Here is a 12,088-nt window from a genome sequence, read left to right as displayed (position 1 = left end):
CAGGAGAAAGATATTAACTTGCTGATTTTAACAATGTCAACGATCCTCAGCCACACATGGCAGAAGAGGGATATTAGCTGTTTAACAATCAACACAGAAATGTAGATGCTACAGTAATCTGATCCCAGGTAGGTAATGAAACTAGCTGCAACTTGGTATCAGCAAATAGTTTTTCTAGGCTGGAAAAGTGAACAGCAGCTACTTGTAGCAAACATTGAAAACCACTTGGGTGCAGCAAGGGTGACTGAAAATCCCTTCAATGACACAGGATAAGTGCTAGAGTTAGAAATTGCAAACATGCAAATTGGTTTTCTAGTTGTCTTCTGAATTTTTACCTCAGTGTTTGTGTTTCTTCCTTCAAGTGTCACACAGTCTGCTGTGGCCACTGGCTTCTATTCACAATTGTTATGGTGGTGTTTTTCCCTCAAAATGTTGAAGAAGAATAGTGGTAGCAAACTGGACTATTGAGAAAGAAACAGAAAATGCCAGAGAAGAGCATGGAGCAGGGAGAATCATGCATGTGGCCAAATTTTTAACTGTGCTGGCAGCATCTGAAAAGGACTTTTCTTCTTGCAGATCCAGTTGTGTTATAAAACCTCACAGCCTTTTGATAGATCCAGCATTCCAGCCTCCAATTATGCTGGCAGGCATGTCAGAAATGCCTTGGTATTTTTCAGTTCTTGAATCTCTCACTTTGCTTTAATATTTTTCTTTACAGGGCAACTGTCTGTACCCTGGACTGAGGTGATAGCACATCTGCGTTAACAACCTTAATTTCAAATGTACCTAATATGTAATATGGATTTCTGCAAAAAAGTCCCAGATGTTTGTGGTTTGGTTAATGATCAACTGTGACTGCAGTATGCTTATGGTGACCCGTTCTCAGCTTCTTGTAAATGTCTTTATTTCTGTATGTGGTATTCCATTCAAAACTGTTTGCAATGTATTCTGACAAGTAAGGCAAGCAAATGGCTCTTCTATGATGCCAGCTGCACTTTCAGACAGGACAGCTGAGTTCCTCCCTCCTTTCAGAGGAAAAGAACACAATTTTTTCTGAACCAGGAAATATCAGTGGGGAGTCTTAGAGCAATCTTGGATTAGGAAGAATTAACATCAGATTTTCAAGCACAGTGATGCTTTTTGCATTGTATTAGCAGCTCTCAACATTGGGAAAAAGACAATGTGTTTTACATATTCCTTTATAGTCTTCTGGCACAATGAATGAACTGACTGTGTAGTGGCTGAAAGCCTACATTGTTTAGTTCCACACAATAATGCAATTTAGGCCTTCTATTGTAGTCTGAAAGGAAATTTTACCAACTTTCCCAGGACATTTAAGAATATTAAACTGTTGTAAATGGCGGTGTACATGCAGCAAAGAAGCTTAACCCCCAATCAATACTGACATATTTTGTGAAGGTCACTGCAGCAACATAGCTATTTTTTATTCTATTTCATGGAGCTGGTTCTGGGAGAGAGACTCAAGATGGAACAAATTGGCCTAAGTGAGGATACTTAAAATTTTCTCTTTAATTAAATAGTTCCCACATGTGGAGTCAGTGCATTGTCTTAAAGGTACAGAGTACAGAGCACTTGGCAGCAGCAGATCTTCATCCCAATAGAATTCTTCTCTTCACTCAGATTAACTGGGATTTGACAGAGACAAATCTTGAGCATCAGTCTGCAGGTGTTCTAGAATTGTTCCATAGGAAAGTACTGACTATTTGAAGGACTGATTTATAATGATTTCCAAATTACACTGTATTGGACAAATAGCAGTACAGCTGATAAAAATAACTGTTAAAAATTATTTCATCAGATCTTGTGCTTCTGATCCCATCACATAATATGGCCCCTATCCAGAAAATGGAGTACCTTGATGCTCTAGTACCCTTTTATGATTTTACATTTCAACTTCTCTTCTATGTAAGCTTGACATCTCTTTGGGGAAGGTTTAGTCTTTTCTTCTTTAATGTGTATATGGTACCTCAAAGGTAATAATTTTTTACTGGACCTTCAAGGTGCTTTGCTGTATGATTAGAACTATAAATTATATTAATAATATGCATATATGCCTTTGAATATTCATTCTGGAGTAAATGTACTTGTTTTTTGCTTAAAGCAGAAATTAATTTCCAAGACCAGAACATAATAGATGTTATAATCTAATTAATAGTATTGTCACATAATTTTTTTTCAAAAATAAATTACTATTATATTACTGAGTAAAGAACTTAGATGACATGCATACATATTGTAAAGACTTTTAAAATCTGTATTTTTTTTATATAGGGTGAACACAGAGGTACAGAAAATACTTTTGCTGGAAGGGCAAGAGATTCTCAGCAATCACATAAAAAGAACAACAAAAGTAAATGGCTTTGCGATAGGATTTCTGAATGGGTTAATTCTATACTGGGTTTCTATACTAGGTTGTTTCCACAAGTTCTCCAGAGTAGAATAAGGACTGATTTTCAGATAAAAAGGATTGTTTGTTAGAAACTGTAGTTCTCAACACTTTTAAAAATCTACTTTTAAGAAAATACCTAATCTTCAATGCAAAAATTATACCACATGCATGGTCTTTAAATGCTTACTACTGAGGTCAGTCTTAAAATATTATCAATAGATGCAAGACATCAATGAACAACTAACTGCGTTTATCTAGAAATGCAAGAAGACTAAAATAATGACTGATGGATTGCCTGTTGTGCTGGCTAGCAGAAATAAGAATGTCATACTCTCTCAGTCAATAGTTGACTCTAATATTCAAGTCATTTATTGAAATGCCAATATTATAAAATAGAAAAAAATCAACCATATTTGATAAAATCAAGCATATTTCATAAAAAGTTGCCTTCTGGTATCTCCCTTGTTAGTGAGTTGTTAATGTATCATGTTCAAATTACCTGGACTTCTCTAAAATCCAATATTATTGTGTGCATATATGTGAGTTAGCAGTTTGCTGAATACTGCTCTGAGTTGATTGTGTTTGCTTAATTGATACAATTCCTATGCAAGTGCTTGCCTAGTTCAGTAAATAATTGGGAGAGGATGTATTGCTTAATTTCTTAATTTTCTCTTCATCACCATTGTATTAACTAGCCATTCAAATTTTTATGAAGTACCTAGTCCACGAAATATGTAATCATTACTATTCTTGGTTGTATTTCTCTGCAAACTAAGCTGCAGAAAGAAATGGTGTCAAAATTAGAAATGGAATAAAACAGCAGAAAACTGGGACTTTGAGAGAACAAGATTACATCTCATGTTCTCTTGTCCCTGGATTTGAGTTGGATCAGTTTATTCCAGTCCTGAAACTCACTTAATGAATCCCTACAATTATATATATTCAGTATACTTCTTTGGATGCTAAGCCTCACATACTTTTTGCCTTAAAAGTATTAGTCTTCAAAAGATGACAGCAATTTATGGGTTATTTGCATGTTAAGTGGTTATTCGCCACAAGTCACTATCTGAAATGTCAGTGGCAGTTCTGATAACTAGTAATCATGCAGCTCATGATTTTATTAGCATATGCATTTGGCCAAGTGCACCCAAATTCATTGTGTTAGTTACTATATAACAAAATAAGGACATACAATTTGTCTATAGCAATGATGTTAGCAGGGTAGGCATTGTCACATTTGACAATGTAGTAAAGAAAGATGTAGTAGGCAAGAATTTTCTTTGGAATATTTGGGACCTTACAATGATGATTTTCAATATATTCACATTAGGAATTTATAGGGTAAGGTGTTAAGCACATGTTTCAGGTCCATACAAAATCTCTTCTGAAAGAACAGCCTTTTCAGTTGTAGAAAAGATACAAGCAAAGAAAAAAATTAAAGTCAAATAAAGCTGTTACTTCTTGATTCATGACTTAGAACAAGTTTCATTCCAGCAAGACTTGTATCTTATCACTCTCAGAGTACAAGAGTGACTCTGCAATATCTTTATATGACAACAGCTTGAAGTAGTCGGAAACAAATCATGATGTCCAGTGGGATTGGAGGTTGAATTTCATTTCCATCCAGACGAAGGTATCGGAGGCGAGGGATGTTGCCATAATGACCATAGTCTTCTTCTAAGGCAATGGAAACTGGGCATATTTGAGTCCCATTGACATCTGAAAATATAGATCAACATTGTTAGGTTATGGAAAAATTCATGAAGGTTAAATTCACTTAGGACACAAATAAAGTAAACTTCCACTGATGTTTGCATGTGAGACTGTTGCTTTTGTTAACATTTAACTACTTTGTGGATGGAGCAAAAAAGCATCATAATATAAGGTGATTTAGAACAGTGAATCACATGTTTACTGTGCTGCAATTATGAAAAAAGGCCACTAGATGCATAATTTAACCTTGGAAAAAGAGGATACTAATTTAGACAACGACATGGTATGCACTGAGAAATAGCTCTTTACACTCTGAGTGAGGAGGACAATATTACTGCTGAGGGATTTTGAACATCTTACTTCAATGACAGTGCATTAATTTTAGGTTGATAATATTCCCTAATGAAGATCTTGCATTCAAAACAATGACCATATTGAATCAGAGGAACGTTTAGTATAGTGTTTGTAACTTTTAACATCTGTACTTTTCTGTTCTCTCACACTATTCAGTAGAGTTGGTCTTAATTGCAGGAATATAACTTGTGCAATGGGATATTTTTCTTTCTAATCTGAAAGCCAACAAATACTTAAAATTCTGTATACATCACACATAGTTCATTTCTGTACAGATAAAATTTGAAACTATGGTTTCAATCATTACCCATATTTGTAAGTGTTGAATAGCTTGGGTTCTTTACATTGTCTCCTCTAGGTTACCCCTGCATCATCACTTGGTTGAAATGCTTTTTATATTTTGTCTTCAGTTTTTAAATAGTCAGGCAGCTGCTTCCCTATTTCAGCCTCAGAAAGGTCTTGTGAAAACACTGAAGTGGTGTTTGTTTACCAAAGACGTCAAATTCCTTTGACCAAATTATATTTTTTGGTTGGTCTGACTGCTTGAGGACCTTGGTCCCAGACCAACTGAAGAAAAGTGAATGGAGAATGTGTATGTAACAGATTTTTTTCAACACAATTTTTATGAACAAAGAAATAGGAAAAAAAATTTTCTCCCTTTATATTTAGTAATGATACCATGCACAAGTCTTCTGACTACAACCCCCAATATCAGATAAATGTTATGATGTAAAAATAACAACATAACTTACTTTTTTTTCCCATAGCTTACTTTTATTTTTTTTTCCTCCATTCTATTTTGAAAAACTGCCCAGATGTTTGCAACATCTTGGGAGTGGACTTGATCTTTGTCATGGAAACTAGATAAATACATCCAGTTGGCCAAGGCCTGAAACTTTTGTTGTATCTGTGATATCAAAATGTATTTGTCTATCTTGTGAAATTTGATTAATATTGGCAAAGTTTTTTATATTCTTGGAAGAAACAAGCCACAACTTATTTTTATGTGTGAATTTGCAACACAGAAAGCTTGAGAATTTTCATTATGAAAGCAGCTATTAAAAGTTTTAGGTGAGTCAACACTATGTAGCAGAAAATATCTGCTTTGTTTGGTCAGCACTACTGTTCATAGAGACAAGATGGCTTCAAGTGCATCCTAAATCTCTGTCTTCTCTGACCTAGAAACTATCTCACTGCACTCCTTTTCACTGGGTTAATTACTCCAGCCTTGAAGTGAGGCAGCAGTTATCTAACCACAGGCCACCTAGGAAGAAGTTATTTCCTAATGATGTGTGGTATGAAGTGGTTTGGGTTTTATTGTTCTCTTCCCATAAACAGTAAATCCTGCCCAAACTATCAGGGGAGTAAAAGCCTCTCTCTTTCTCTCTTTTAACCCTCTTCATGGATATATTAATGAATTTTGTTTAAGCAGGAGGAACAGGTCTTTCCTTCCACAGGTACAATTCACCCTGCCTAAACTGATCCATGTAGAGGTTAACTGTCAGTCTAAGTAAACCATTTGGACTCTGTTTATAAACTCTAGAGAGAGATGAATGCTTCCAAAAGGGGACTGACATCTCCTTAACATGGGATGAGTTTCCCTATGCAATAGTGTACCCTTTTCCATCAATTGAGTAGGAGGTCTGTTCGACTTTTTTTGATTAAAAAATCTGGAATAGTTTATTCGAAAAAGATTAATTCAACTGCTTGTCAACAGAATTGTTACGTTATAAAATATTGAAAGATAAAACCCCTGAGCTGCTATAAGGGAAAACTGCAAAAGAGGTTCTCCTAAATGGCTAATACTGTATGTCTGCTGAAGAACTGCAGGAGATCCTGTTTTTTTTCCAGTGAAACTTATAATTTAGAAACAAAATGTAGGTCGTTGACCCAAGGATTTCTCCCTTTCTCTACATGTGGAATAATATTATCTCAGAGTATCTATCTCAATCTCCTGTTATTCTTCTAGGGGAACTTACTGTTTGCTCCCTTTCGTCTTTGATAGCACTGTAATACCACCTGCTTACCCTTGCTCACTTTCTACATCATCATTTCATAGCTTGTCTTTGCTTACTTTAACATTCTCTTTTCCACTATTTAACAGCTCCCCAGAGCCTCATAAGGCTCCTAGGTAAATATGTTGGCATGTGTGTTTTAAAATGCCATGGAATAAATGTGGTGCAAATCTGTTGGAGCCATAATTAGTTTTGGTTTTAAGTTGGTTCTACTTCCCAAATTAGAATAGTAATTTTTCCTCTGTGTGTTGAGAGCCTTAGGGAAGGGACTAGATCCTTAGGGAAGGAATGCAGGTGAAATTCTTGTTCCACTGAGACAAATGATGAGGCTATCATTGGCTGTCCTGGGCTTCAGAAGAAGGCCTTATATCTTCATAAATGGTCTCCAGAGAAATGAGGCTGTGCACTCATAGAGAGAATTAATCTTACAAAATAACATACAGCAAAACATAGACAAATGGTATTTTCATAAAAATGCTGATGTCTGAACTCTTGCAATAACAACTCACCAATAGGAAATAAAGCAGTGATTTGCAGTTGTGAGGGAATACCTGAAAACTAATATTATAAAAAGGGCTTGTACTGCACACATAAAAGTAAACCTTCAGAAGGACTCTTTTGTGGAGAAACCAGATCCCATCTTTTTTTTTTACAGCTATTTTTCTTTCAATTTTTTTCATTGATTATCTTAAAATAATGACTGATCTGGATTTAAGAAGACAAAATCAATCTGCAGAAATAATGTCATGTCTTATTACTCTGACCTGATGGGATTCCATTCCTTGTTTGCAATCCCAAAGGCCCTTTGAGATATCATCTATTAGAGCAAAGTCTCAAGAAGACTACACCATTACCCCTTACCTCTTGAACTATTATGCTATGTGGTGAAATGTGCCTTATATAATACCTGGTTTTTATTTAAGGTATCAGGTTGCAACTATTTTATATTCAGTTACTAAGAATTCTTTTTTTCTTTTTTTTTCTTGCTAAAGTCAGTTTTGTGCTTGAGTTGACAATGATTTTTGGAAAGTGGTAAAGGCATTAAGAAATACAAGGCTTGTGGAAAGCTATCATGATTTAGTTCCACAAGTACTCAGGTGTCATTGGAACGTGAGATTTGAGTTTACATACACAACGAAAGTTAATTTTCATGGTCTTAAGCTTTGTCAAATTTATTCAGGGAAGGAAGAGAACTGGACAGCTCTTTAAATACTACCTATGCACAAAACTGCTCTTAAACTGGACAGGCTACATTCCAGTGATTTCAATTTTGTGTCCACTCAAAGTGACAGAATAAAGTCTGCACCTGAGGCCTTGCAGTGAAGCAATTAAAATAAATCCCTTTGTAACCAGGGGGCAATTAAATATATTCAGAAAAAACATCTGTCATAAGCTTTAACACTGATTAACTGTTAGAATTCTTGCAGGCCACTTAAATATGTGCCAGTTACACAAAATTTATTTTTATTTGCATGATTTCATACATTTATTTTGCCAGATGCAGTGAACAAATGTAAATTATTAATAGGTATCTTCCTTTCATAGGTCGTTGTTTCATACAAAAGCCAAACCATTATTTTTAGTATATTTGTGAACTACAGTGGCCCAAAAGACTGGTAAGGGACCATGTATTCAATTAAATCACCATGAAAGGAAGATAATACAGAAACTTGGCTTCCTTCTGTGCAGAGGTAAATAAAAAGTTTTATTTTGGCTTTTGGTATGAAAAAAAGTATTTACTGAGCATATAATTTCATTATATAGAGTATTTGATGTTCCTAACCACATCCCCACTACAGCCGGCTGAATTTGGAAACAGTCCTAGACGTGAAACTATGAAAACCAATAGGCTTCTGTTGCCTTAGATACAAAACCTTATCTCACTTACACAAAATGGAAAACTTTTGAGGACATAAATCTTAGTAGGACAAATATGCTGTAAAATCAGTAAAACACTAAAACATTTTGCTCAGAGAGGTGGCAGCTGCCCATCCCTGGCAAATTTTAAGGTCAGGCTGGACAGGGCTCTGAAAAATCTCATCATGTTGAAGATGTCCCTGCTTATTGCAGGAAGGTTGGAAAAAATGACTTCTAGAGGTCCCTTCCTTCCCAAATTATTCAATGATTCTATAATTTTAATCACTTTACTTCAAAGAGTATTTTTATAGTTAAATAGACATTTTAAAATATCGTTTTGAAGGTTCCCACACTGGTAATACATACTTACTTTTGATTTTGTTGTGATCAAGATGAAGGTGCTCAAGGTGAGCATTGATTGGTGGAATTTTAGTGAGCTGATTGTGAGACAGCTGTAGGTCTAGAATAGATGAAACATTAAACCCATTTGGAGGGATACCATCATCAGACAATTTATTGTAGTTCAGCCTAAGGAAAGTCACTTTGGGTATTGCACTGAAGTAGTTATCTGGTATAACTTCGATGGAGTTGTTGTCCAAAAACAGCTGCAGTGTATTAGCTGGAATGCTTAAAGGCATTTTCTTGAGTGAATTTTTTGCTATGTTGAGTTGCATAAGGTTGTTGAGTCCTTGGAAGGTGTCACTTTGAAGAGCGCTGTCCAACAAACTGTTCTGGTGCAGGTCTAACATGGTAAGGTTTTCCAGGCGGCTGAAGACTCCTTCTGGGATTCTGGAGATTTTGTTTCTAGCTAGCCTTAGCTGTTCCAGACCCACTGGTAATGGGGCAGGCACCTCTTCCAATTCGTTATCTTCAAGGAATAAGTAAAGCAGTCTTTTCAGCTTGCTCAGCACACCACTCTCAATGCCACCATTTGTGATCTTATTCTTGTTCAGATTTATCCATCTCAGATGAGTGGCATTCATAAAAGGCTTCTCTGAAAGTGTTTCAATTTGATTGTTTTGAAGATAGAGGTACCAAATTCTTGCTGGAATTGGAGGTATTTCTTTTAGTCCTTTGTTATCACAGTATAATGCATTGGGGAAACTAGGAGGACAAAAGCACTCCTGTGGACACTCAGAAGTATAGTGAGACCAATGGTCAAGACCCAGATCATCATAAACTTGTCTCACAGTTCGAGTCCACACAGAATTGACCAAGAATAAGAGCAAAAGGCTTGTATAGACTTTTAGAATCATTGTGTTTGCCTTGGAAGGGGAAAAAAAAATTAGCTGTTTCTCAACAAAACTCCATAGCAGAATACTAGATTAACAAAACAGTTTTGCATATAAAATAATATTTCCTTTATAAACAGCTAAATTCTGTCCTCTAGGGTATTATCCATGGCATGTTAAGGAAAAACTGAAAAGTAATGTAAGAGGTATAAATGATTCAGTGCTATCTGTTGATAAACATTTACCTGATTCAGCTTAGACTCCACATTGGCTACGAGCTTAACTGATGCTCATACAAGTGTCATTTCAAAGACTATGAAAATATGGATCATTTTTAGACAATAAATCAGTGCTTCTTTTAAATTTGTGTAAGTTTTCCTGTAAAGACCTCTGATCTACATTATATAATGAATAATCTTCAGAAAAGATATCATTACCATATATATCAATGATATAAATACTATTGTATTCAGTGTTCCTCCTTTTAAAATCAATCATAGCCCCTTTTCTGTTTTTGCTCTCTCTTAAATTATAATGGCATCTGGATCAGATTTTCTAGGGTCTTTTGTCTTCATTCAAAAGTCGGAGATCAAATACTGTTTTAACAGCTGTTTGTTGGGCATGTTCTTAAAACGCTTGGAGGGAATATGTTTGACTAATCCATTCCCTGCCTCACTCTCTCATATCCAAAGTTAGAAATTTCCTTCCCTAAAGCAAACAGACAAAACCAAATGCCTGATCTAAACGACACAAAAAATAAGTCTTAACAAATGTCCACAAAAAGTAAATCCTAACCAAATTATTCATATACACTAGTGCACCTTCAAACTATTTTTCCTACTTAATTATTGGCTTTTTTTTAGCCTCTTTCACCACTGAATGATGAAAAAAATCATCACAGATAATTTACTCCAAAAGGAAATATTTGTGTAGCACAAAAACAGTGCTTTACAAACTCTCTTATCTTGATTGCTGCCTCAAGAAGATTAACAAGCATTTTGCAATGTAGAGGCAAACAACTGAAAGCTGAAATTTCTGGTCAAAATTAGGAGGTTGGTTTTGGCAAAAAATAGTATTTAAATAAAAAGTATATTCTCTCATAGGATTAATGCATCAGTAAAGTTAAGAGCTCAGTTAAGTTGCTGCATATGATACTTAGTAATTTAATAGTTTTCAACATTGTTATTAGCAGCAACAAGTGCAGTATCCTATAGCTTTTCCAGCCCCAGAAACTGCTATCTGGAAGCATTCCAAAAAAAGGGACAAATAAAGTATTTCTAAAGAATAGCATTTATATTTTACACAGTGAATTTGCAGCCTTCTTACTCTGTAAATATTCATAACCTTAATAGCATTTAAAAATTAAATATAAAGCAATTTACCTTGTTAGTCAGGATCCTGGAGCTATCTGAAGCCAGTTAGAAATCACTGTAAATTCACCGCTTTTGGCTGCTAACCACTGTGTTTGTTTCCTGTCCTCCTAAGAATTAGCAGCATATAAAACTGGAAGTACATACTAGTATTCCCAGATGTATTTCCATGCACACCTTATTAGCTATTGCTTCTAGTTTGACATTGCTTCAGAGTTTGGGCTTACCTCAGCCTTCTTGGATCTTCTTCTCTTTCTATTGGTCCCTGTTGTTAGACTGTAATAGCTTGAGTCAGGCTACAAGCCGTGTTCTAGGAATACGGCCTCATATATACGCATCAGTGGTTACAGCTTTTAACCCCTGAAATAGCCAAGGCACCTCAGCACCTAGGCAGGAAAAAAAGGAAATCCTGGCCTCAATATCAAGCAGCCACAGAGCTGAAGACATTTGATTTTTTATGTTCTATCAGATGATAAGAGCTGGTCTAGATGAAACAGGTAACCCAAAATCTACATTTATTCAAAATTTTTGTTAGAAGACACTTTACATGCAAAGCTCACTTACATCATAATTCATTCTCATAATACCTGAATTGGCCACAAAGAATTAAAACCAGTGCCATCTGTTTCTACGGAAATATTTTATTTGATTTTTATTAAATGCAGATGCTGTCATGCTACTTAAAGACAAAATTCTTGATTAGGAGAAGAAGAGAGCAAAAGCATTTGCTAAGAATTTTTTAATAACATCTTTTCAGTTCTTTAAAGATTAAACCTTACCTTTTCCTTTTTGTTCAGAGGGTTGTTTACATATATTTCTACAAAGTTATAATACTCTCCAGTGCCTCCTGCAATTTTCTTTTATCATTGATCTAAAGCAAACTCTTTCCAGCCAACTTGCTCTCCAAAGACAGACACATATTTCTCACATTAAGTATTTTGGAAGATTTTTGTTTTCCTTTTTAGTCCAAACTTAAAGTAACAACTTCATATCAGAAAAACTATCCATGTTCAAAGCCAGAACAATGACATACATATTTTAAGGGAAAAGTTAATGAAAAATATTGAAAATATAAAATATATCCTGATACTTTTAATGAGTTATATTAGTTTTAAAACTTAGTTATGTAATTACTTT

The 12,088-nt window shown here is 35.1% G+C and overlaps 1 protein-coding gene across 2 annotated transcripts; it reads right to left on the bottom strand.

The window, feature by feature from the left end:
• Window positions 1-2,756: 2,756 nt before the first annotated feature.
• Window positions 2,757-11,819, bottom strand: KERA (keratocan). 2 transcript variants are annotated; one of them, XM_042017581.1, is made up of 4 exons: window positions 11,731-11,819; window positions 11,179-11,337; window positions 8,720-9,614; window positions 2,757-4,129 (listed from the first exon to the last, which is right to left on the bottom strand). In XM_042017581.1, the coding sequence occupies exons 3-4, from the start codon at window positions 9,603-9,605 to the stop codon at window positions 3,957-3,959; spliced, it is 1,059 nt and encodes a 352-aa protein (XP_041873515.1). In that variant the 5' UTR covers window positions 9,606-9,614; window positions 11,179-11,337; window positions 11,731-11,819; the 3' UTR covers window positions 2,757-3,956. The 2 variants fall into 2 exon arrangements, with proteins under 2 accessions (XP_041873515.1, XP_041873516.1); XM_042017582.1 differs by lacking the exons at window positions 11,179-11,337; window positions 11,731-11,819 and adding an exon at window positions 10,964-11,172.
• Between the last annotated feature and the right edge of the window lie 269 nt (window positions 11,820-12,088).

Source organism: Corvus kubaryi, unplaced genomic scaffold (assembly GCF_017639235.1).
Source record: "Corvus kubaryi isolate FWS band 111438036 unplaced genomic scaffold, C.kubaryi_AGA036_p1.0 137, whole genome shotgun sequence".
NCBI lineage: Eukaryota > Metazoa > Chordata > Aves > Passeriformes > Corvidae > Corvus > Corvus kubaryi.
The sequence above is the reverse complement of the archived record's forward strand: the minus strand, read 5'-3'. Positions and strand labels throughout refer to the sequence as shown.